Consider the following 25,477-nt stretch of genomic DNA (forward strand, 5'->3'; position numbering starts at 1 on the left):
AGTGAGAGGGAAACACCATTAAGGGCCTACACAACCCACATTCCCAGCTTTGGGTCTGTGCCTCAGGACATCATCACACCCAAAGCAATTGTCTTTTTATCTGCAATTCATAGAACTACTCTTAAATTCCCTCAGGTTTTTCCCCTTCCAGTCTCCTCCCAAGAGGCTGAGGCTTTTTGCAGAAGCATCAAGAATGTCCCCACACTGCATATTCCTTCTTCAGCACCTTTCTACTCTGCACTGAGAGCTCTCCATTCATCCCGAAATCATCCATCTCTCCATATCTCCTCCATTTTTCTCTCCTTTCCATGACACTCACCTCCTCCCCACTCCCTCTCTCTCTATTTCTGTATCTATACATAGAAGGGGAAGGCCCTTAGCAGCATTAACCTATAAATGCCACAAGTTGCTATAACCCTGATCGTCCCAGAAACTAAATTCTTATTCTTTCTTCATACTTGCAATCATTCATTCACCTATTTAGTGTGCATTTGACAAATATTTACCAAGCATCGGCCATGGACTTGGTGCTTGGCTCTGGAGTACAGTAATTATCTGACAGGAAAGGTCTCCGTCTTCAGAGAACTGACATTCTAATAGGAAGAATTTGAAACAAACAAAAAAATACAGGCATTAAATGGGCTTCTTGAAAGCCAGCTTTGTAAAGCTAGAATTTGTTGAGAAACTCCAGAATATTTCGTTATAAGAAATAATGGCAACAGAGACATCACAAGAGCCAAGGGGGCCAATGGAGAGGTGTAAGAGGTATTCATGTCTGTGAATAACCCTGCTTTGAAGGTGAAATTCATGAATGTGGAGTCTTATTTTCATGCTGCATTGGGAATCCTGGAGCTACTGGCTAAAGGTAGTCTAAGAGAAGTACAGTTAAAAAGTGCTTGCAGCACATTCTTTCTAAATGTCATTGAGATAATTACAAAGATTTGAACTCCTTGGTGATGAAAGGAAGCTCTCACCAGGGAGCTTCTAGCAGCTATCCGAGGCCCCTCTCCTAGGAGAGGGAATGCAGCTCTAGTGAAGCCGGCCTTAAAGTTTAAGTTGCCTGAGGCCACAGAGTTTTTCATTCTTGCTTCACTGTGCAGAGGGAATGCAGAAGTGACAAGCGATGTATGATGTATTACCCATGCTGCACATTACTTCCTTCCGCTGGAATGGAATGTATCCGTTGGAGTAAAAAGTAAGGTTTCTTTTAACGTTTTTCCCAAGATTAATACGGACACTCACCCTTTAGAACAAAAATGAGTTTGCAGAATGAAGATTGCAAAGACAGGACGTAGCTTTTCATGGCTCACTCTCCCCAGCATCTGTTTTACTGGGGCTGAGCTGGCCCAGGTCACCTTAAGGTGACCGGTGAGACTCGTGCCCCTGACCCTCAAAAAACAATCAGACTCTGTATATCCACACACCCCGCATTCCACAGCACAGACAGTTCATGCTGCTGCTTTGAAGCAAAATGCTCCTGGCCTTCCCTTTCCTCCCAGTACCATCCTGATGTGGGAATAGAAGTAGGCGCTCCTGAGGTTCCAAGGCACCTGCATACTCCCCGTCAACGTGCCAGCACTGGAAACCCACTGGGCCCGGCTGAGTTTCATCTGAACTGTTCTTCATGGCTCTGGTTGTAGCAATCTACTGCATTTAACCTGAATCGCCGCGGGTAATGTCATATCTGCAGCTAGCATGATGGAGCCACTGTAAACTGTTTCCTCACTACAGATCCCCTCTCTACAGCCTGATATTTGCTTCCTTGTCCCAGCCAAGTTTTCTTGACTTGAGTCTCATCATCTTTCCTGGCGTGGTGCATCCTTTCATGTCAGAGCATTCACGGGGGGGATGCACCTTCCCCCTCAGCTAGCACTGCACATGAGCACACAGAGCTCCCTAGAGCAGTGTTCCACAAGTCATAGGTGCTGTGTGGGACAAAGAGAGCCTGGTCACATGATTTTGAGGAGTGTCAGGATAAAGTCAGTTTAATTCATCTCTTAGGTCTTCACCATTTAAACTTCCTTGGCCACAATTGCCTCCTCCCCACAATGGCAAATATTCCTGTCCTGCCTCATCTATAAAGCTGTTCTGAGGAATAAGTGATATAATTTGAGCAAAAGTCCATCGTAAGTTGTTCTTACTAGGAGCAGTCACAGCACTTGACCTCCCTAACCTATTACAGACAGATATGGGTTTAGTCTTGGTAGCTCTGCAGCTTTGGACATGTCACTTAACCTCTCTGAGCCTCATCTTCAAACTAGGGATCATAATATTTCTGATCTGTATAGATTAAATTAGATGATATGTGTAAAGTGGGGAGCACACTGTAGGTGTTCAGCCATGAGAGATGGCTGTAAGATGAAAGATGCCCTTGAAAACCAGCCCAAGGCATTTGGATTTCTTCTGAGAGGCAATCAGAGGTCATCGTAGATCCTTAAGAAAGGGAGTGTGATTTAGTGATGTGTTGAAAATGGTACTTGAGACTGATTTTTTCAGCTGTGAAGTGCAGGAAAAAATGACCCTAAAGCACATCAGGCAATGGGCTCATACTAAATTTATTAAATTCTCCCCTTCACTGTTAATGCTCCCATCAGGAAATTTTAGTGCAAATCTCCCTGTGTGCAGCTGTGTTTTGGGCTGTGTTCTCTCACGTAAGGTGTAAGCTACGGAAAGCTCAGTGTGGTGGGAGTGAGGGTGAGCTAGTGTTAAACATGGTGGCAGGGCCAGTGTGAGTGCATGCTCTGCCATAAATGTTTGCACCCTCCCCCCAAATGTGCCCCCTTTCTGCAAGAGGCCCCTTCAGCATCCATTCAGATTGGCCATGTCCCATTACACTAGGGAAGCTGAGGCACACAAGTCATCAAGTTGCCAATGGTCATGTAGAGAGGGAAGTGGGACAAGGAGGAGATACTATCAGAAGCCATACATTGTTTGCCACCAAATTAGCTTTCATTCACACTCAGCTAATCCCAGGAAAGGTGAGAGCTTCCCCTTGGCCACAGAGCTATTCTGTGCCCTGTTGTCCTGCTCTCTCTATTGCATGCATCTCCCATTGCAGTATGGGCTGGGCGTGCTGTTAGGGTTCCTGTGCTCCCTTTCTCTGGAGAAACCAAAATAAAGTGAGGTCAGAACTTAAATAGAACAACTTAGACATGCAAAATGATAACTTTTTGTTCTTTTGCATCTTGCCCTGGTCCTTTTGGTATATGAAAACAAAGTCCAATCAAAGGCCACATTCCCCATCGAGTCCATGAGGGTCTCCCCTCATCCCTATGTCCCAGGGTAAAGCCTCTCCATCCTCACTGCCATGGGAGAAGGGCCCCAGATCCTTGTGCTGGCCTCCCCTGAAATGTCGTTTGTCCTTCCCAGTCACTGGACACTTTATGTGGTGTACCCTGAAGTACAGTTGACCTCATCTCTTTTGGGGGAACCAGCAGGATGTCCATGGTCCCTGCCACAGCCCCAGTGCCTGGTGCCCATACTCTGTGGCCTCTTCATCTTGGCCCCAGGCTCCTCTAGCCCATCAGAGGCTTCCCATGTCTTAAGCTGTGTCCAGCCCCAGCTGACTCCATGACATTGCCTGCACCACTCTCCTCAAATCCTTGCTGCATGTGCCTGTGCCCCCAAGGTCTGCACTGAACCTGGACCTCACTGTTGAAAAACAAATTTTGACACATACAGACAAGATTTAGGAAAGTATTCTGTATGAAAAAGTATGAAAAAGATTTTCTCCTCCAAGGGAGCATGACTTGCTCTAGACTTGAACCAATCAAGTTTAAATGCAAAAGGTAAGCAGTGCCTCCTTTATTGACTGGAAACTAATCTCCTGAAACAATGGATGCCACAAATTCAGAGGGTGGGAAGCCACAGGGAAGGAAAAATACATCACTTTAAAAAGTCAAAATATTTCCCCCATGTCATGTGCAGTCACAAATAGAAAAACACTCTTTAATGTTTTACATTTACTAGTACACCCTCTTTTCTATTAATAATCATAGATGCTGGAAAAAATGGACTTGTATTAGAACTCAAAAGTATTTACACTCTGTAAAATCATCAATTCTTAGCCTTTTTATGAGCCATAGATCTCTAGAGACTTGAATGAAAACTCTGGACCTCTTTCAGAAAAAAGGCATCTACACAGCACCCTGTGTCAGGGTGTTCACAGACTCCCTGGAACCAATCCGTGGGGCAGAGTTTAAAACCTATACCCTCATGATTTGCTCTAAGTTAACAAAACCGCGTGCAGGAAAAGTTCCCATCATCATTTCCGCTTCTGAAACATTTCCAGCAAAGCGGAATGGAAGCAGGTTGAGGATGAACTAACCAAATCCAGCTGGCAAAGCATATGGGGTTCCCTTTGAAATAGGAGTTCTCTGCCACTAAACAGGCCACCCCCCTAAAAAAAAAAAGTTACTGCTTCTACTGTTAAATTACCATACCCTACTTGCCTTCACCACGGAAATTATATGTTAATTGTTTGGGATTACAAGTTCTATTTAGTTCCCCCCTTTTAATTTCCTCTGAATTTTTCAGTCTTACAAAAAAATGTGTGCTTTAACGTTCAGCGCCTCCATACTATCCCCCAGTTAATCCTGGAATCTCAAGTTTATGTATGTGTGATTATGCAAAATATACATCGTATAACACTCAAAAGGGCTGGAAACCGGTTCTCATGAAGCACAGGGATGGCCTCTTATTTTTTCCAAATAGGTTTCATACTACTGCGCTGATAATAAGTGCCTCGGGACGGAAAAGGGACACCATCCCTGCATCCCGTGGGCCAGTGCAGCCGTGGCCACACACACCTACTGCTTCCATTTTGCCGTTGCTTGCAGCCCCTCACTTAGGGGAGTAAGTGAAGATTCAGAGCAGCCGAGCATCTTTTAAGTGAGTCTAATAAAAGATGTTTTGTTTGTTGCCGGTTTTCTGCTTTTAGGCTGAACCAGCGTCCTCTAACAAGTGGCAGCTGGACAAATGGCTAAACAAAGTTAATCCCCACAAGCCGCCTATTCTGATCCAAAATGAGAGCCACGGGCCAGAGAGCAATCAATACTACGCTCCTGCGAAAGAGGAAGTGCAGGACTGTGCGAAGCTGGCCGACGTTTGCCAAGCCAGCCTGCGAGACAAGGACATCAAGAGCGCCTGCAAGGAGGAGCAGAGGCCAAGGACTGCGAACAAGGCCCCGGGGAGCAAGGGAGTGAAGCAGAAGTCGCCGCCCGCCGCCGTGGCCGTGGCCGTGAGCGCAGCCGCCCAGCCGCCCGCCGTGCCCGGTGCGCCCCCCGCCGAGAGCACACCTGCGCCCGCCCGGAGGGCCGCGGGCAAGAAGCCCACCCGGCGCACCGACAGGACCGCCGCCGGCGACGCCACCAACTGCCACCGGCCCGAGGAGCCCGCGGCTGCCGACGCGCTGGGGGCGAGCGTGGTGGGCCCCCCGGAGCCCGCCAAGACCAGGCCCTGCGGCAACAGCAGAACGAGCCACCGCAAGGAGCTGCGCTCCTCGGTGACCTGCGAGAAGCGCCGCACGCGGGGGCTGAGCAGGATCGTCCCCAAATCCAAGGAGTTCATAGACACAGAATCCTCCTCTTCCTCCTCCTCCTCGGACTCGGACCTGGAGTCCGAGCAAGAGGAGTACCCTCTGTCCAAAGCGCAGGCCGTGGCCGCCGCCGCCTCCTCGGCGAGTGACCAGAGGCTGAAGGAGGCTGCGGGCCCCATCAGCAGTGGCGGCGGCCCCCGGGCCCCCGTAGGCTCCATCAACGCCAGGACCACCAGCGACATTGCCAAGGAGCTGGAGGAGCAGTTCTACACGCTCGTCCCTTTCGGCCGCAACGAACTTCTCTCCCCCTTGAAGGACAGCGATGAGGTCAGGTCTCTCTGGGTCAAAATTGACCTGACCCTGCTGTCCAGGATCCCAGAACACCTGCCCCAGGAGCCCGGGGTCTTGAATGCCCCTGCGGCCAAGGACGCCGAGAGCACGCAGCCAAGCCATCCGTCTGACGCTCCTGCCGAAAAGGCTTTGCCAAAATCCAAGAGGAAACGCAAGGTGGGCCTGGGGCTGAAGGCGGGCGGGGAGGGAGGGCTGGCTTTCCCTTAAGTCGTGGGGAAGTGGGGAAGCCCACGAGGGCTGCTGGTCGCAGTGGACAGGCAGCAGGAGTGTCCTTGTTCAGCAAACATTCCTGTAGTACCAGGTATATGCCACACACATAAGTACTTGACGTAGATTAACTCCATTAAATCCTCAGAACTGCTTGATGACCGAACACCATTCGTGGTCCCATTTTATCGGTAGAGATCATTAAGCCCAGTCCCACAGCAGGTGGATAGGCATACGAGAAATCCTTACCAAATGTGTGCACAGGCAGGCTGGCTGCTGGACCAGTAGAAAGGCTGAACACGTGGTGCACCTCACTCTTTGCTGGAAGGGACAGGGGGACCTTGAACAGTCATGGACCTAAGAAGCCAAGAGCCTTGTAGAGTTTAAGGCTGTGACTAGGGCAAAGCATGAAATAAGTGCCAGCTGCCTGGTGGTGGGTGGACGGGCCTAGGAGGGTGAGCACCAGCCTGCTGTTCCCGCTAACCTTTACCAAGGAGAACCCAGTGGTGGAGAGGGCCTGGGAACAGGGACCTGAGGAGAAGGAAGAGAAACATTGAGTCATCAGAGAGCCGGGGATGATGTGGCACCAAAAAAGAGAACCCAGGGCAAACCGGGAAGGCGTGGAGTAAGAAAGATGGCCCGAATGCAGAGAGAGCTGGCCACCCATCTGGAAGCAGACCCAGATATCCAGCAGTGTTTGCAGACTTTTGAGGGCAGGAATAACTTCACCATAAATTAAAGCCAATTTTGAGGAGTCTGAGCCCCTCCTGTTATGGTTACCTTCAAAAGTAAGTTGGGCCACAGCGAAAAATATCAGGGGTGACAAACCAAAGATTGCAGTATTGTGGATGGTTCCAAATTTAGAAGAAAATCATTAACAACACTTGACATACATATTATGAACCCATGAGTGATGCTGTTTCAGCACTTTGTACATATTCAATCATTCAGTCCTTATGACTTTATGAGGCAAGTATTTTTGTCACAGAGGTTTTACAGATGAGGGAACTGAAGCCCAGGGAGCCTAAAGCATCTTGCACCAGGTTCACACAAGGGCTAGGGGTGAACCTGGCCTGTCTGGCTCCAGGCTTTCCAATAAAAAGTCAGTCTGAGGGTTGTGTAGTACTTTCCCCACAGGGCCCCTGCCCAGAAGGACTCTGTGCTTGGAATTTAATGCTTGTGGTTGCCATCTTGAAAGTCATTTTCTCTCTGAACTTGTGTTTTTCAGTGTGGCATGATGGAGGGGACCTGTGGAACTCTGACATACACGTGGTCCTACCTCCTGCCTGGTTCCCCCAGGACAGGTTCTGCTGGCCCTTTGGCCCCTCAGCACTCCAAAGTTAGCAAAACGGCTTACAGGAGAAGTCTCCATCATCAATCCCATACTGAAACACTTCTGGCAACACATTGTAGAAGCAGGCCCTGTGCAGCCTTCCGGTCCCCATCTCCCTCCAGGCACCTGCACTGCTCCCCAAAGCCAGGGGCCAAGGCAGGTTGACCTAGGCATCTCACCCAACCCTAACCCAGGACCTGAGAGGTCTCAGAGAGGGGACTGCAATCTCCTAGGGGTTGCAGATTCGCCTGGGGGTTGAGGGGTGGGCCATGGAAAGGGGAAATTACCTGGCTGGACTTCCCTGCCTCTATACAACTGGCAGGCAGGGGGAAAACCTCCCCTGTTGGGCCATGTGCGTGTGCATAGTCACAGGACTGGCCCCAGCACCTCGTCAGCCTGCGCCCCCCACATATCCGCATGCCTCAAGGAACACAATATGAAATAGTAATTAAACACCACCATGACAAGTCAAGAGAGAGACTTTGACAGGCAGGAAAATGTTTTCTACTTTAGAACTTTATAATACTACTCTTTCCCTGCTTTTTTTCTTTCAATTTATTTTTTGAGGTATAATTGACATTAATTGGTTTCAGGTATACAATATAACGATTCAGTTTTTATAAATATTGCAAAATTATCAGAGCAATAAATCCAGTTAATATCCATCACTATACGTAGTTATAATTTTTTTTTCTCATGGGAACATTCAAGATCCATTCTCCTAGCTACCTTCAAATATGGGGTAGTATTAACTATAATCACCATGCTGTAACATTACAGCTCCATGACTTACTCATTTTATAACTGGAAATTTGTACATTTTGACCCCCTTCACCCATTTTGCCCACCCCTTACCCTCAACTTCAGGCAACCACCAATATAGTGACTATATACAAGCTTGGGCTTTTTTTCATTATACGGATTTTGTTTTTAGACTCCACATGGAAGTGAGGTCACATGGTATTTATCTTTTTCTGTCTGACTCACCTAATAAAATGTCCTCAAGTTCTATCCACGCTGTTGCAAATGGCAGGATTTCATTTTTTATGACTAAATAATATTCTCTTATACACACATGCACACACACACCTCATCTTCTTTATCCATTCATCCATTGACAGACATTTAGGTTGTTTCATGTGTTGGCTATTGTGATTAATGTTGCAGTGAGTATGGTGTTACATAATATCTTTTTGAGTTAGTGTTTTCTTTTTCCTCAGTTAAATACCCCAAATTGGAATTGCTAGATCATATGATAATTATAGTTTTAATGAGGGGGGCGCCCACCATACTGTTCTCCAGAGCAGCTGCATCAGTTTACATTCCCACCATCAGTCCACTTTCTCATCCTCGCCAACACTTGTTATTTCTTGCATTTTTTTTTAAATTTTAGCAGTTCTAACAGTTGTGAAATGATCTTATTGTGGTTTTGATTTGCATTTGCCTGATGATTAGTGATGTTGAGTATCTTCTCATTTATTTTTTGACTATCTGTATGGCATCTAAATATCTGTTCAGATTCTCCGCCCCCCCATTGTTTAATGGGGTTGTGTTTTTGCTATTGAGTTGTATGAGTTCTTTATATATTTTGGATATTAACCTCTTATTGTATACTTGCAAATGTTGTCTCCCATTCAGTAGGTTGCGTTTTCATTTTGTTGATGGTTTTCTTTGCTGGGCAGAAGCTTTTCGATTTGATATAGTCCTACGTGTTTATTTTTGCTTTTGTTATCTTTGGTTTTGGTGTCAAATTCAAAAACTTTCACCAAGCCAATATCGAGGATATATTCCTGCGTTTTGACAAAGGGGCTCAGTGTTTTCATTCTACGCTGAACCCTGCAAATTATGTAGTTGGCCCCTCCTGGATAACCTTAATCAGGGGACCTTACTTCTCTGTACTTCAGTTTCTTCCTTTGTAAAATGGTGATATCCTTGCAGAGGTATTGTCAGGTTCAGACCATATAGTACAGTGAAACAGCATAGCTTACTACTTCTCTACCCCTCTTTCTTTCTGTTTCCCTCTAGCTACCCTGCCCTCCTCATTACTTATTAGATTTATGGGTAATGGATAGACTACTGGAAAGAAAGAGAGACAGAGAAAAACAGTTATAAAAAATATGCATAACTAGAAATTTATAAATATTGTTTAGAAATACATGTAGCTATCTAAACATACATACAGAGATGTGCAGAAAGACATACATATAAATTCCATAATATTCTATATTTAAGTAATTTATGATGGCCTTTTAAAAAAATTTTCAACTTATGAAACTTCATTTATACTAAGCCTGACACCTACCCCTCCTCCTGAAATCTGATTAATCATCATTAAATACAGACACAGAGAAGTGAAAGAACATTTTCATACCAGTCTTCACTCAGCATCTGAGGTGTTAAGACCCAGTACTGGGACACCATAGACATGGCTGCCAAAGGTTCAGAATCTAGAACCTGCTAGAACCCCAGAGCAGAAGACTAGGGATTTGGAGCTTTGGTTTGCAACCTCCTTGGGGTCACTATTCAGTGTGAGCATCTGGGATCCTGTGACAGAGGCTGTGACAATCCCAGCTAGAGAGAGAAGGTCAAAGTCTTTTTATCTTTGAAGCCAGCACTTGTCTCCTGGAAAACACTGCTGAGAGCCGTGGATATACTGTTACTGTGTTCCTGCTTTCTCACCAACAATAGAACTTTGTTGAGTGTGTTTACACTGCACCCTAATACACATGTAAAAGGTAACCACAATCATGGAAACAAGAATTCCATTGAAATACTCTTCTATAAAAAGGTACATTAAGGATTATAAGATGTCAAAGGATAGTTATTGTTAACTAGAATTAAGACACCAAGAGGTAACAACCTTTGCTTGAAATTCATAAAAGCCATAAATTTCAAAAGAAAGGTCTAGGCTTGTCATTGCCTTTATGGCATTAAGCTTAGGATATGGTGGTTGTACTTTATTCAGATATGAAGAAATGCCAAAATGAGAGACACTGAACATATAGTGTGAATTCAGAACAGGTCGTCTTTGGAGAGCTAAATCAGATGTGTTGATGGTAGACCAATTTTCATCATTCACAGTGTTCTCTCTCTAACAGTGATCGCAGGGTCATGCTTTTCCTCTCAATAAACTGTCAGTAGTAAAAATGACAGATTTCATGGTCGAGGAGCTGTCCGGGAGCCTAGAACAGGGGGAAGAAAACAGCAAACACACTGCTGCTCCAGACCCTTGCCAGAGAAACTGAGTGAGCTGGTCTCTCAGGAGGCCCTGTTCTGTGGAAGGTCGTGATGGGAGCTCATTATGATCCCTTGAAATCCAAAGCTGATTGGCTTTTGCTTATTTCCATGCAGTGTGACAATGAAGATGATTACAGGGAGGTCAAGAAGGCCCAGGGAGAGAAAGAGAGCTCTTCGCGACTGACCACCTCTGCCAATAATACTTTATCTGCAAACCATTGCAGCATGAACATCAACAGGTATGCATGTTCCATTGAAGGTAAGAGGTGAGCCGGACGGATCTCTGGGTCTGAAAGGCAGGTACCATGTTGGAGGAGAGTCAGAACTTTTAATGCCTGCTCTGGTCTGGGTCCCTAGACTTGTTTCCTTTGATCTAACCTAAGGCTAATAATTATGCCCAGAGGTGTCCTCGTGTCACAACCCCAGATACAGTGTCAGTACTTCTTTCTAACAAAAGACCGGTTACTCTCAAAGACTTGTGCTCTCAAAGACAACACCTTCCCTCTGAAAACTTAGTAACTGAATTTTCAAACCCTTATTTTAATAGCCACTAAACCTGTAAGAACACTAAGCTTATTACATGGTTGAAGAAATATAAACTTTGAGGGGAATCGCTTATAGACTAAAATTGTAACATTAGGCAGGATCTGTGTCTCCAAGGTTAAATGGCACCCAGTTACTCCTTTAAAGGGGTTCCAGACAGACCCACATTGCACCAAATCCCCTGTGACAAATGGCTTTCTAGCAAGGCAAGGTCCCCAATATTTATTAGAAGTGAGTAGCTTATCATCAGTCATAGAAGCTCTTTCCATTTAGAAATACCACAGCTCAGAAACCACTTTTCCTCTGCTAAGACACTCCTCACTCTCCCTGACTGTGTACATAGAATTTTTAAGGGGAGATTAATGTTTCAGCACAACACATAAAAATGTAAACTGAAAGGTTAGGAGAAGATGTAGAGCAGTACTAAAACTCAAAGAGGAAATTGGAGAGTGAGGATACATGAGCACAGGCGCACTGCAGTGTGAGAGTCACCTTGGGAAAGAAGGCGAGAGCTCTTGAAGGTTGAGCGAGAGAGTGTGTGTGCAAGCTGGCCCAGCCCACAGTGCTCTGGGCCTAGTAGGTGGTCTCCCAAAATACTGGGGAAACATGACGAGGAAAAATCTGGTTCCAAGATGTCTTTTTTAAATGTGTGATATAGTTGTAAATGTGCTTCCTTGTTAGTGCATTGAAAGCCTTTCTAGCAGGTCCTAGTAACTGCTGTAATCTCTAAGTAGTGATGAATAGACATAAACAATATTTTGAGATGTCTGCAACAACTATGACATGACACAAGGATATCTGTGGTTTCCTACTGATGACACAATCACGCATTGCTAACACTACTCCTGCCCAACCACTACTCTGGAAATGCTCCATTTCAATGAGAAGTTGTAACTTTTTCCCACCCAAGTTCATAGACCCCAGGCAGGATAAAAGCTCTTGCTCTAGAGCCTTTGCCTGGCAGAGCGTCTAACTCCAGTAGCTTTATTTATGTTACATAGTGACACTTGCATGTAAGAGTGTTTTGAATTCCTTCTATGAAAGGTGGTCCATGTACCTCAGGAACATATACAAGGGGAACACCTCTCCCAAAGATGAGATCCAGAGCAAGTTCTTTTGGTCAACTTGAGTATGGAAACTTATAATGATGAAGAAATAGTCCTATGTCCATAACAATATTTAATACAATAATTTAGTTTTCTATGAACATTTAAAACCACATAAGATGGGGCACGTTGGTGGCTAAATGGTTAAGCATCCGCCTTTGGCTCAGGTCATGATCCTGGGGTCCTGGGATCGAGTCCCACATCGGACTCCCTGTGGGGAGCCTACTTCCCCCTCTGCCTATGTCTCTGCATCTCTGTATTTCTCATGAATAAATAAATAAAATCTTATTTTAAAAATTAAAAAAACATAATATGTAAAATAATAGAGGTTTAGAAGTATGACTTTTTCACTCACATGTCAAGACACAATTATATACAGACTGTTCACATCTATCTTCAACATCAGTGTCTTCATCATCACTAACTGAGCCATTTTTTATTTGCTTCATGGAGTTTTCCAGAACACATCTTCTCACTTCTAGGTTGTTAGATGCACAGTACTTTTTGAATCAGAAATCAATCACCAGAAACTCTATCCCTACACAGATCAATTTGCATGACACTAAGAACCTTGTTACTTTAACATTAAGAACCTTGGCTTTATTATCTGTTCTAAAGGGCTGTGTTTGTAATTTCTACACTGTGACCACCAACTTAAGGAAATTGCTTTTTGAAGTGACTTTAATGGCTTGTTTGCAGTGATAGCCAACATGTGCAATTAAGAATTAATAACTGCAGGAATAGTGACTAAGTTTTTGTTAAATGGATTTACCCTTTTTTAACTAACTCTGTTAAGTGACTTCTATGAGCATCCCAAATTAGCAATGTTGGAGTTTATTTCAGGTTATTGCATGTCTTCCTTCAATTTTTTTTTCAGGGTAAAGTAACAGAGAGAGGCCTATCAATATAACATACACTGCAAAGATTCAAATACATGTGACTCCCTTCTCTGATGGTTAATTTTGGGGGGAGTTATGTTCACGCATAAACAAAAGTTTTACTCATTAGTTTGGGGGTTTTTTGTTTTAATTGATGTATAGTTGACATACAATATTATGTTAGTTTCAGTTATATAACATAGTGATTCAACATTTGTGTGTATTCATTTGTTTTGCTTTTTAAGTTGTACATATAAGTGAAATTTTACAGTATTTGTCTTCCTCTGGTATAAACAATTAATTTGGGAGGTGAAAAAAGGAACTAGAAATCAGAAAATATAACTTTTTTTTTTAGAGAGGGAAGGGGAAGGGGCAAAGGGTGAAAGAGAATCTTAAGCAGGCTCCACACCCAGCCCAGAGGCCAATGTGGGGCTTCATCTCTTGACCTGAGATGAAGACCTAAGCTGAAATCAAGAGTTGGACACTTAACCCACTGAGCTACCCTGGCACCCTCAGAAAATATAACTTTTAATTAGAGTTTTCTATTCTGTGTTTGTTCTGATCACTATCTGGTTAGCCCAGAAACCTAACAAATGAAAGTTGGCCTCATACTTTGCAGATTATTCTGTGATTCCATTATTCTCTATATGATAATTAGTACAAGCTCAGGTGTTAGCAAAAGTCCTTTTAGAAGTAGAGAACTCGTGTACCATGTGATTGACTTTCCCATTACTTGCTGCTTAGATTTGTTAGGAGAGCAGTAAGTGTTGTGTATTTTGAGATCCTTGGATGAAAAACTCAGAAAGATGAAAGTCTTATTAGTCTTAGTCATTTAACACCAGAATTATTATTCATCCTGATAAGACAAGGAAGGAAACAATGAGTAAAATTTACTTATTGTTTGCTATGGTCCTAAGGCCATAAAATTGTTTCCTGGTATAATAATTCTCAAAAAACACCTTCCTACCAATAGGTTTTAAATGGGAGGTTTGGGTCATATATAAAACATTTACCTTTCCCTGTGCTGACTGTGTGACATTCCATTACTGTGATTTCCTTTTTCAGCTTGGCAATACCAATAAATAAAAATGAAAAAGTGCTCCGGTCACCCATCTCACCCCTCTCTGATGCATCTAAACACAAATACTCCAGCGAGGACTTAACTTCTAGCAGATCAAATGGCAACTTCACTTCTGCTTCCTCCAACAAAAAGCATAAGGCTGAGAGCCAGCTGCAGTCTCATGCTGGAGACCTCACGGTATGTTGATTCCCTTCCTTTCCCAGTTAAAATAAAAATGAAATTGAACACACCCCTGTACTCATCTGTCTCTAGCCCAGCACAGCCTAAACACATGCTTGAGGTCCTGCAAGAATCCCTAAATGCTGCCCTGGGAAGACCTGGTGAACGAGCATGCCCCATTACCTCCTCCCACAGAGAGCTCCAGAAGACAGCAGAGGAAGCATTGCAAGCCTCTTCTGCTTAGCACACTTCTTGGCAGGATTGCATTTCCCACTCTGAAGAGAAATGGCCCCAAAGGAGTACTATCCCAAGGCATTGTAAATTGGGAGTTTGGGACCAACAACCAACCTTTTCATTTGGAAATATTCCTTGCCCCAGGGCAGAGTTAAATCTGGGACTCCCACTCCACTCTTGGTGACCAGCTTATAGTGACTGAATTGTGGGACCCTGCTACCACCCTTTCTCCAGCACCCTTCCCAGGGATGATTCCAGCTGCCGGCACTGCCCTCAGAAAGGTCAGGAGACTGGGGTCCACAGTCTGTCTAGCCTCATATCTTAGTCAAAATGTGACTTCAAGCCAGTTGCTTCATCTCTCTGAGCTGGTTTCATTTGCAAAATAGTGGCGAAAAGATTTTAATGACCTACTATTATCTGAAGAACTGACGGCCTCTGGATACCTATGCAACTAATACTTCATGTTAGTTCCTCTTTACGGCCACTGGTGGTCCTGGATCATGCATCCTCTGGGACACATTCTTTAATTCCAAACTCTCCTTCCGAATTCTCTCAGGTCACCACCGTGCTATCAGTACCAGCAGGGCTTTGTGAGGCAGGGAGAGAAATGAGACATGAGAAGAGGGCCCTGCAAGGAAAGATGAGGGAGGCAGTATTTAATGTTCTAGCCCATTTAATGTTCTAGAGGTAAAATAGTTGGTAGAAGGTCTGGCAAGAGCTGACATCTTGTCACATCAGGAAATTAATAACCCACTGATGCACCCTTATTTGGGAACAATTATCTTTAATTCTAGACTCACAGAATCTAGAAGACCCCACTAGAAAATCCTAGGGGATCCCTGGGTGGCTCAGCAGTTTAGTGCCTGCCTTCAGCCCAGGGCATGATCCTAGAGTCCCGGGATCGAGTCCCACGTCGGGCTCCCTGCATGGAGCCTGCTTCTCCCTCTGCCTGTGTCTCTGCCTCTGTGTGTATGTGTGTGTGTGTGTGTGTGTGTGTATGTGTCTCTCATGAATAAATAAATAAAATCTTAAAAAAAAAAAAAAGAAAAACCTGGAATAAAAAACTGCCGATTCAAATTAAAACACAAAACATTTCTTCACCTCCAGATCCTGATATAAAAGCAACCATGATGTCTAGAGAATTGTAAAATAATTACAGTCTTTATTCAGTCATTCTTTCACCAAACAGATGTTTATTGAGCAAGTACTTACCGTGTGCCAGGCACTGTCAAGCAATGGAGGTCTAGCGATGATCTAACAGATTCAGTCTGTGCCTGTGTGAAGCTCACAGTCTAGCTGAAGAGAATGACATAGACAGGAGACCACACACATCCATAATGACTGCCCTGAGTGCCAAAAAGGAAATGCAGAGTCCTAGGGGCTCTTAACAACAAAGAGGCTTGACCTGCACATAAAAATCATTCCATATTTAAAGAAGCATTTGTACACACTCAACACATTTTATTTACTTCAGAGGAATCTATTTGAATTTCATAACCAAAGACAATTGCTTTATGATTCGTGGGTCTAGCACACAATAGGTGCTCTATAAATATCTGAATCTGCAGGGAATAAGATTTTTTAATTTTTCACAGATCAATAGTGTTCCTTTTAAAAACATTTTAAATAATTTCTATTTATTCCCTTTGCCTTTTCCTATTCTTAACAGACAGCTAATGAGAATCAGTCCATTTGTGACCTGAATGACTTTTCTTTTGCAAGGGAGTATAACTCAGCAGTTCTGAAAGCTTGGTTTCTGGATCAGCATCACCTGGAACTTGCTAGAAATGTGATGTTCTCAGGCCGCACTCCACACCTACTAAATTCAACTCTGGAGGGGTGGGGGTCCAGCCATCTATGTGTTGACAGACCACCACCACCACTACCAACCCCGCAATGATTCTGATGCAGAATTCACCTTGGAGAGCCATAGGTCTGACCAACTGGGAAAAAGTAGGAGCTTGAGTCCTAGGCCCGAGGCGTCACCCACAATAGCTATTTGAACTTGGGCAAGTTACTTAAACTCAGCTAACCTCAGTTTCTGGACCCATGATAGTGGGCAACTGAGAACTTCCCTTTCAATACTGTTATAAGAATGACATTTGACAACACGTGTAAAAGCCCTCAGCACAAGAACTGGAACGCATGTATTTCCTTGTTCATTATGTAGACAAAAGAAATCATCAGTCCTAACAGAACAATGGGTTGCTCTTTCAGCCAGGTGGCCAGTTTTTAAAAGAGTGGTATGTTATTTTGTTTAGAAAGCTGCTCACAACAATTCCGAAAACGTTCTCCACAAGCCACGGCCACAAACAGAGCCATGGTCTCCAGGTTCCAACGGCCACAGGGATTGCAAGAGGCAGAAACTTGTCTTCGATGATATGTGAGTGTGGACTCTTTGTTGATATGGTGAGGGGCATGGTAAAACAGAAACTCCTTGGGTAGAAGGTTTTTATATGCATGACTTGGTTAGGGTAAGTGGGGTAAGTGTTGCCTTCTCAAAGGGAACTGGAGCTTAACTTTGAATGCACCCCTGAGTCCTAGTGGGCTTTTTGAATGGCTACAACAGCCAGAGCTACTGGGGTTGTGTCCAGGATGTCAGGAAGCTAAGGCAAGTGGCATCTGTGAGTCTTAACATTTCTGAGCACCTGCATTTTGGACTGTTGGCAGTTGTATGCAACCAGAAAGAGAAACATTGTTGGTTTTGTAAATTATTACATGCAAAGGATAATAGCGACTCACTCCTGGCTTGTTTTCTTCTAAAATGCTATATTCTTTATAATAGTATAAACAGTACTTATACAGGAAAAAAATATCCTATCATCCTTCTAGGAGAAGTGATAAAATGATACTGAAAATTACTTAGGCTCTTAGGGGGAAAAAAAATAAATGTCAAGGACAAGCCTAGAAGACAGAAAATATGGTTTCAAGAGTTTGGCTTGAATCCTGTTTTCAAGCATCCAGTGCATGGGGTGAAACAGTGCCCAGCACGGAGCCTCCTGTCCTCCACTCGCTTATATGAGGGGACAGACTATAAATCACTAACCCCACCCAAAATTGGAAAAATAAAAGGTGCCAAATGTCTTCAAGTTCCAACTCCCTTATCAGGAAAAATGAATCATGACACCTCTCTTCCAGAGGCTCTCCTAAGACTCAGTTAGTTGAGATCTCATGAGGGAGACCATCTGTGCAGAAGTGATGACTATTCCATCCTCATCTTCTACCCATCCTCTTCTCCAGCCCTGACTTCACCCAGGGTATAGACGTGCTCTATTTATTCACCCCATAGACTTCTCTGAGAAATGAGAGGACTAAGTTGTAGTCCTTAATTTACACTGGGACTTCAGTGAGCTAATTAAGGGCACAGAATTTGGGAGTTGAAAGCCAAATCCACACTTTTGGTTTGTTCCACTTACTGAACATATTCCAAGATAATTGGATTTATGAAAGTTTAAGGGTGGCCCAAGAGGGCATATATTTTTCTCTTCTTCCCATGGCGGCTGCAGCTGCACTCAGCCCCATCACAATCTCCTCCTGGCCCTTACCACCTCCCCTCTCCTCGGTTTCTCCACTGCCCTAAGAATGCAGCAAGGGAAGTGGTCATTAATCCCCGGAGAGGGTGCATGTAGTGGGAGGACAGTCCCATACATATATATAATTAGGTTTGATAGTATAAATTGTTCATGTGAGCTCTAGCTCTAGCCATTTGTAAAAACCGGAGATTAGAACTGTGTCTGATGACAACATGGCAATTTACATTCAGAAGTCATAATCTAACAACATGATCAAACACAACGTGCATTAGACTCTGAGGTGCTTAACACATCCAACATTTCCAGCAGGTGTTGTTGTTAAGGGCATGGTATTTTAATATACATACAATGGTACCACATGTATTGATACAATGATATTAAGCACACATATAGAACATTTAAATGTAAGGAATTTTCCAATATATGGACCAAAAAGCTAAGTCAGAAACAGCAACAACTAAATGGCCGTACTTCGATCTGCAGTTTCTTGGACCATTTACAAGAGGAAATGTTTCTCAATCTGCCAGGGCTATTGCTAATATAATTTTTTCAGTATCTGTGTCAACAAAAAAGCTGTTATCATTCGTTCTTCCCATTAACAATATGTATAATTTTTCTGGCTGACAGCTACAATAAAACTGTTTCTCTTTTTACCATTATAGATATAATATAATAAAGAAGCACTCTTACATATACCTCATATGGAGAGATAGATGTCATGTTCCAATTGCCATGTGTCCCAATTGACTTGAAATCCATAACAGTAAAATAAACATGCAACTCAAACAGCCACTCAACCTGAACTAAGAAAGTCTTGGGAAGATCCTTGAAGCTTGAAAAGCCAAACCAGGCATTATTTCTTCCTTAAAACAATAAAAATCCATGTCCCTTAAGAGATCGCTAGGAGGAAAGCCACCTAAACTTATACAGAATGTCTCCCAGGTCCAGTTGGTATGTGCTGGCACACTGGCTGAGCTAGGATATGCAATTAATTAATCCTCAGTTATTAATGCAGGGGCTGGGGAGGCACATGAGTGGCTTCCCCAGGAAGGTGCCTGGGGACCACAAAACTTCAGTCTCCTCCTGTTCCGCTCTGCTCTGCACCAACCTCCCCACCAGCAGCCTCTGTTGACAGACAAGGACCTGGCTCCTGTCACTTTCCTTGACTTCTCACTTGTCAACAAGCTGTGAAACAACCAGAGAGGGCACCAGTAGAAAAGAAAGAAAGTGATAGAAAAATAGCCCAGGAGTAATTTAGAGTTGATGGAAATCCAGTTACAGTGATCCAAAAAGGAACAGATGCCACCCTGCCATTTAATTTTTAAAGCCGCATCATGTAGCTTTTAGGAAAAAAGTAAACTCATCCTTTTGTATATAAATACTGGTTAATGGTTGAATAAACATGCAATTCAGACAACAGCTGAATTCAGTGGGCGCTTAATAACAAGTGCTGAATGAACACAGCTGAATTAGAATAACATTCCCAGGAGAGTAATGCCTGCAATTTATTCCCCCACGAATATAAGGAATCTCCATGCAGGTAGATTTAAATTCATGGACTTCTAAGCCCCTTTTCCTATGTTACTTACCAATTAAACAGGCACCAGTTTGTGTCTTCAGGATGCAGATGGGACTGAACGAAATAACACTTATTTATAAAAACGTGATCCAGGTCAACTTGTTCTGCAGAATTTGCAGGCTCAGATTGGCAGCAGTGTGACTGCACCTCCTCCCCGACATTTAGCCATGCTCGACATTCACTACTTGACAGCCACGGTTTTAAGGTGACACTGGTGTGATTGCCAAACTTTTGTTAAAAAAAAAAAATCTGTAAGAATTTATGTCAATGAGTGACAGCACTTGATTCAACTCAAAGTCTAGAAACTGATCTTATTAGTGCGAAGCCACGAGCTGTAAATTACTTTGTGTCATAATTAGTGACAGGGGAGTTCTTGGCCTGGGAAAATTGAGAGAGAACAACTGTGTCATGAAGGCCTCAGTACAGAAGTCCTGAGCCGAGCTAAGTGGTGAAATGCTTGGCTGAGAAATCAAGTCTCCTTTCCCACCAGCCATATTGCTGGTTTGGGAAGCCAGCGAATCCTGAGTGCCAGAAATGCCTGCTGCTCCCAGAAGGATGCACTGTCTCCTGCCCATATTTCACAAGGAAGAGTTGGTCACGATCATCACATTCAGCAAAACCACCAAACGTTCCATCTGTCCCCGTGGCACTAGTAACCAGAGCCCAGCTACTTTAAACCTCCCAACATTGAGAAGACTCCCTCAGGGCACCTGAGTGGCTCAATGTTGAGCATCTGCCTCCAGCTCAGGGTGTGATCCTGGGGTCCTGGGATCCAGTCCCACATCAGGCATCCTGTGGGGAGCCTGCTTCTCCCTCTGCGTATGTCTCTGCCTCTCTCTCCATGTCTCTCATGAATACATAAATAAAATCTTTATTAAAAAAAAAAAAAAAGACTCCCTCAGCTACACGGCGCTGAAGGCCATGGTGTGTGTAATGTGGCTGGCCGGGAAGGAAGGATTTGGCATTTGTGATGTAATTATGCTCCACAATGCTAAAAGCAATTTAGCTCCACATAGCTAAAAGGATTTAATCTTATAGAGGACGGGAAGAGTCTAGTACGTTAAAGGTCAGATCTCTTGTGTTGATTTAGTCAAAGGACACCAACTGAAATCCTCGAGTAGGTGATAGTACATGGCACAAGGTGCTCCCACGGAGAGCGTGCTGTGGCCATTGGTTTTTCTCCTGAGGGTCTCACTTTCCCCACCTTTCCTGGTAAACCATAAGCACTTATGTTCTTTACATAGGATTTTCCCTTTTAAGAGATCCCAGTCCCTCAGCCAAGTTATTTTGTTCTAACTGAAACAGAGAGACAGACAGACAGACTAGGCTTGAGGCCATTGGGAGTCGTGGAAGACAAGGTCTTTCAGACCTCCCTAGTGGAAATCTTACTTTTCTGATCATTTGTAAAATGCTTTATTTGAAATATCACACCCAGAGAAGAACAACAATCAAACTGCTGAGTTTCTATTTCAACAGAAAATTGCTTGTGACTGAATGACAAAAACCTGCCACACTTAGCCTGTGTGTCCTAGAAAACACACTGTTCTCTGTCACAACCAGGAGAGAAGCAGTTGCACACAAGGGCCCATGGCCTGTACGAGACACGATGAGTGGTCACTTGTGATTCTGAGAAGCCAGGTTCTTGAGATTCTGGGGTCCCCGCCAGCATCAAGCTAATGGAAACAAAAACAGCTGCTTAAATGCAGTCTGCCTACCTCCTTCAAGAAGCAGTCATAAGGCCAACACCAGCACACCAGCAACCCTGACTCTGAAGTGGATTAAAAAGAATTACAGGTTCTCCCGCTGTCCGAGGGTAGAGCGTTCCTATGAAACCATTTGTAAGTCAAAATTGTGTAAAGCGAAGAGCATCCCGGCTTTCCAACATATCGCTTTGCACTACTCCATTTTTAAGAAAGACCTCCATCGGCACAGTAAGGCTTTTTTCAGAAGAGTGAAAATCCTCTCCAGGTTAGCAAAAAACATTCTAGGTCTTTCGTAAAAGCAAAGTGGCATACCTCAAACTTTCAGAAAGCAGGGGGATGCCTGTATTTAACTCATCATGCTTCCTTCTTTGTGAAGAGAGTACCTCAAAGCTGAGGGACACAGTAACACCCATGGGGCTTATCAGATGACAAGCTGACAGGATATGGGATGATGAGTTCATTTGGTATGCAGTTGCCTACTTGTCTGATTTGGACTTCAACTTCCCTAAGAAAATTATCCAGATTTCTGCTGTGCCAAGGAACCTGTTTGTTCAAACACATTGAGCTCCCATCCCTGCCAGTTTTCACAAAACAGGCGGCTCTGCTGGGGAAGGGGCGGGGGGGGGGGGGGGGGGGGGGCGGGGGCGCACATTTCACTGAGGTAGGAATTACAGAAAGAAGGTTGCCAGCCTCTCCATGGGAGACCATTCAACTCGATCCCAGCCACGGAGCAGAACAAAAAGCAAGGTTGCTTTAATACTCCTCTGCCAGAAGAAATATCGGGGTAGCTCAAACCCTGTGGCTGCTCAGAACTAAGGCTGCGTGTTTAGGTGGGGCAGTGGGAGGGTGAGGAGAAGAAAGAAAACATTCTATTTGGATCAAGTGTTCAGATGTTTTTTCTTTGCTGTTGTTACAGAGAGCTCTTACAACAAAGCTACACATGGCTAAGCCTTGGCTTTTAAAAAGATCACTCAAGAGCCCCATTTCCGAAGCACCCAAGATACAGTTACATGTATGATGTTTAATTGAACTTGTATTAGGTTTATTCATATATCGTTATAAAATTACCATCACTGTGAAAAAACAATATGAGGAATGTTATTATCTAAATGAAAAATGAAGACCTTAGGCTTTTCATGTAAAAAAAAAATTAGATCACAAATCTGTTTGAACACCAAAATAATTAGATTTTATTGTAGTACCTTGGCCAAGTCATAGTGTGTAACAGCCACAGTAGCGACAACAGTTCTGCATTCCTCCTGACTTGTACATTGCTGTCAGAGTGATGCCTTCATGATAGCATGCATCCACTGTGCTGCTGGCTAGTCTTCAGTGGCGTCCAGTTGGCCCCATTGCCTCAATGATGTTCTGATCTAGGAGCGTGGCACTAGAAATCACCTGAAAGGAGAAAATGAGCCAATCATCAGGCAATCTGCAGTGACTCAGTATAGTGAGCCCTCCATTACATGCGAATATGAGAATTCTAACTAATGTGTTTGTAAATGGCCTCCGGATGGTACATTTTTTCCTATCATCTCAGGTTAGTGTCAGCTGCTATGATACAGTCAGAAAATTAGATGTGTTACTTACCCTCGTACAGTATTGTGAGAGTTTGTAACTCAACCTCCATATCAAATTTTAAAAATACATTTACATGCTGTAGATGAAAACAATGTTGAGGGTGTTATACTATAAGCTGGCAAATTGAATTTAAACCAAAAAATTAAAAATTAAAAATATTAATCAGAAATTAAATAAAAATTGTTTAAAAAGAAAACAATGTTGATCAAGAAACATATATGAGGAATTAGACACTGCCATCCCTAAAGGTAACTTAGAAGGCTAGTTAAAACTCAGATGCCATAGCTGATTGCCAGGAGAATCCTTTCATGAAAATGAATGCATTTGAAATGATGATCTGTTAGTGACAAGGTCTACAGAACCGGGCAAGAAAAAATTGACCAAACTCATATACTAGAGTGTGGAGTGGATAATGATGTGGAGAATTTCAAGTTGCCATGGAGACGTTCTCTGGCTTATTGGCTGTGATGCTGCACCCCATCCGAAGCCACCACTCTCTTCTAAGCTCAAAATGAATTCAGTGCTATTCCAGGGGGGTTCATGTACCTTCTACCATGTGCCTAAAACCATAGGGTGGGGATGATCAAAGATGTCCATGGCATATTCCCTGCTGAAAATGTACCAGCTACAGAGCTGTCCACGTGCAAGGATGGTAGCCCTAGAGCTCAGAAGATAATTAAATGCCTAGAAGTATAGTGTAAAGAAGAAGGTGCATCGAGGAAGGACAGGGGTAAGTGTGGACCAGAGTTCACAAGCAAGGCCCCACAGCATAAGAATTTGAGGGAGAGGTAACATTTGACTCATAGAAGGCATACACTGTATGTGCAGTCAGTGAGCAGGGTGTTCCAGGTGAGAGGAAAGGGAGGAGCAGAGAGGTTCTAAGACAGAGATGGCATGTGAACAACACAGTGAGGAAGCCACCCCAGGCTGTGGTTCAGAGCCTTGGTGACTAACTGATACCATTAAGGAGGCTAGGCAAGATCACTGGGGGCCTGAACTGAGATTTGATCCTGTGGGATCTGGAGATTGATTTTAGGCCTGTAAGTAAGATGGTGACATAATGAAAGCCATGTTTTACGAACACTGGTCAAGGGTTAAAGCTCAGGACAGGTTGGAGCAAAGCAAAACGAGAAGCCAAGAAAGGTGATGAAAGCCTAGGTTTGGGTAGTGGATGTGCTAACCAAGAAAAGAAAGGATGTTTACAAGGAGGATGCACTCACAGCATCTGATAACAGGGAAGAGGAATGGATGAAGATACTGGAACTCCTCTCCTGAGCAGATAGGCTCTGGGAACTCCTCTGAAGCTCAGGAGTCAGGTCTGGGTCTGGACTAGAGGTAGAATCTGGTATTCTATGCTGGGACATTCAGCAAAAAGATGAACAAAAAATAATCTAAAGGATTTTCAGGGCAATGAAACTCTGCTCTATGATACTATAATGGTAGATAAATGTCAATATACATTTGTTAAGCCTTACAGAATATACAACACCAGAAGTGAACCCTAATGTAACTCTGGATTTGGGGTGATAATGATGTGTCAGTGTAGGTTCATCAGTTGTAACAAATGTGCCACTCTGGTGAGGGATGTTAAGGTATATAAGAGAGGCTGGGGAGAGAGGAGCAGGAGGTATATGACAACTTTCTAAACTCTCTATACTTGCCATTCAATTTTGTTGTGAACCTAAGACTGCTCTGAAAAATAAAATCCATTAAAAAACAAAGACAGTAACAATAAAAATGTAAACCGTCAGACTTGGAATCCAAGACCAATATCCAAAAGGTGTTCAAAGGTCAATGTGTGGACAAAGAAGGGAATACCATATGCAAAGGCACCCAAAACCCATTTAAATGGAAGATGTGTGAACATCTAGGAAATGACCTAGAGGAAGCAAAGCCAGTAGGAGCAAGGCCTTCCTCTAAAGGAAACCTCAGGTCCCACCTGCCACAAAGACCTACCGAGATGAATGGAAGGCTTCAGGCCAGAGTGGCAGTAAGAATGATAGAGGGATGATGAACCAAAGATGGGGAGTTTAATTTTACGCATTAAGGAAATTCTGCAGCTATGTTCCTTATCTCCTTGTTGGAAAAGTAAAATATTCTCAGCACATTACCACAGGAATACAATATTTTACGGGGAAATTCAAAGACAGAAAACCAAGGTCTTTTTCTTGCCTCCATGATTTATACTCGAAACTAATTATTTGTTATGCTGCTGGTTTGTTTATTTGCTTGATTGATTAAAACCATTAAAATGAGGATAGAAGTTTGGGATTGCAATGTCATTATCATGGTACACATGGTTTTTCCAAGCATTTTGACCTCTTTGGATAAAAGGATGCTCTGACCCCTAATATTGAAGTAAGGAAAAAGACCCATTAGAATCTGAAAGAAGAGAGTTCAGAATAAGCATGTAACA

The 25,477-nt window shown here is 43.6% G+C and overlaps 1 protein-coding gene and 1 long non-coding RNA gene across 3 annotated transcripts in view; one reads left to right on the top strand and one right to left on the bottom strand.

Annotated features, from left to right (window-relative positions):
* The window catches only part of AFF3 (ALF transcription elongation factor 3), a 520,935-nt gene that overhangs the window by 475,167 nt on the left and 20,291 nt on the right, over positions 1–25,477 (top strand). For both annotated transcript variants that reach the window (XM_035695979.2, XM_025464016.3), the window contains 4 exons: positions 4,940–6,043; positions 10,779–10,903; positions 14,257–14,449; positions 16,927–17,048. In XM_035695979.2, coding sequence (XP_035551872.1) covers positions 4,940–6,043; positions 10,779–10,903; positions 14,257–14,449; positions 16,927–17,048 — 1,544 coding nt within the window. The remainder of the gene's footprint in view (positions 1–4,939; positions 6,044–10,778; positions 10,904–14,256; positions 14,450–16,926; positions 17,049–25,477) is intronic.
* Positions 1–25,477, bottom strand: part of LOC112670371 (uncharacterized) — a 44,725-nt gene that overhangs the window by 3,340 nt on the left and 15,908 nt on the right. Inside the window, exons 2-5 of the long non-coding RNA XR_003142923.3 lie at positions 22,683–22,878; positions 19,788–20,005; positions 15,077–15,293; positions 507–593 (exon numbers count right to left, since the gene is read on the bottom strand). This is a non-coding gene — a long non-coding RNA (uncharacterized LOC112670371). The remainder of the gene's footprint in view (positions 1–506; positions 594–15,076; positions 15,294–19,787; positions 20,006–22,682; positions 22,879–25,477) is intronic.

This window comes from Canis lupus, chromosome 10, assembly GCF_003254725.2.
Source record: "Canis lupus dingo isolate Sandy chromosome 10, ASM325472v2, whole genome shotgun sequence".
Lineage (NCBI taxonomy): Eukaryota > Metazoa > Chordata > Mammalia > Carnivora > Canidae > Canis > Canis lupus.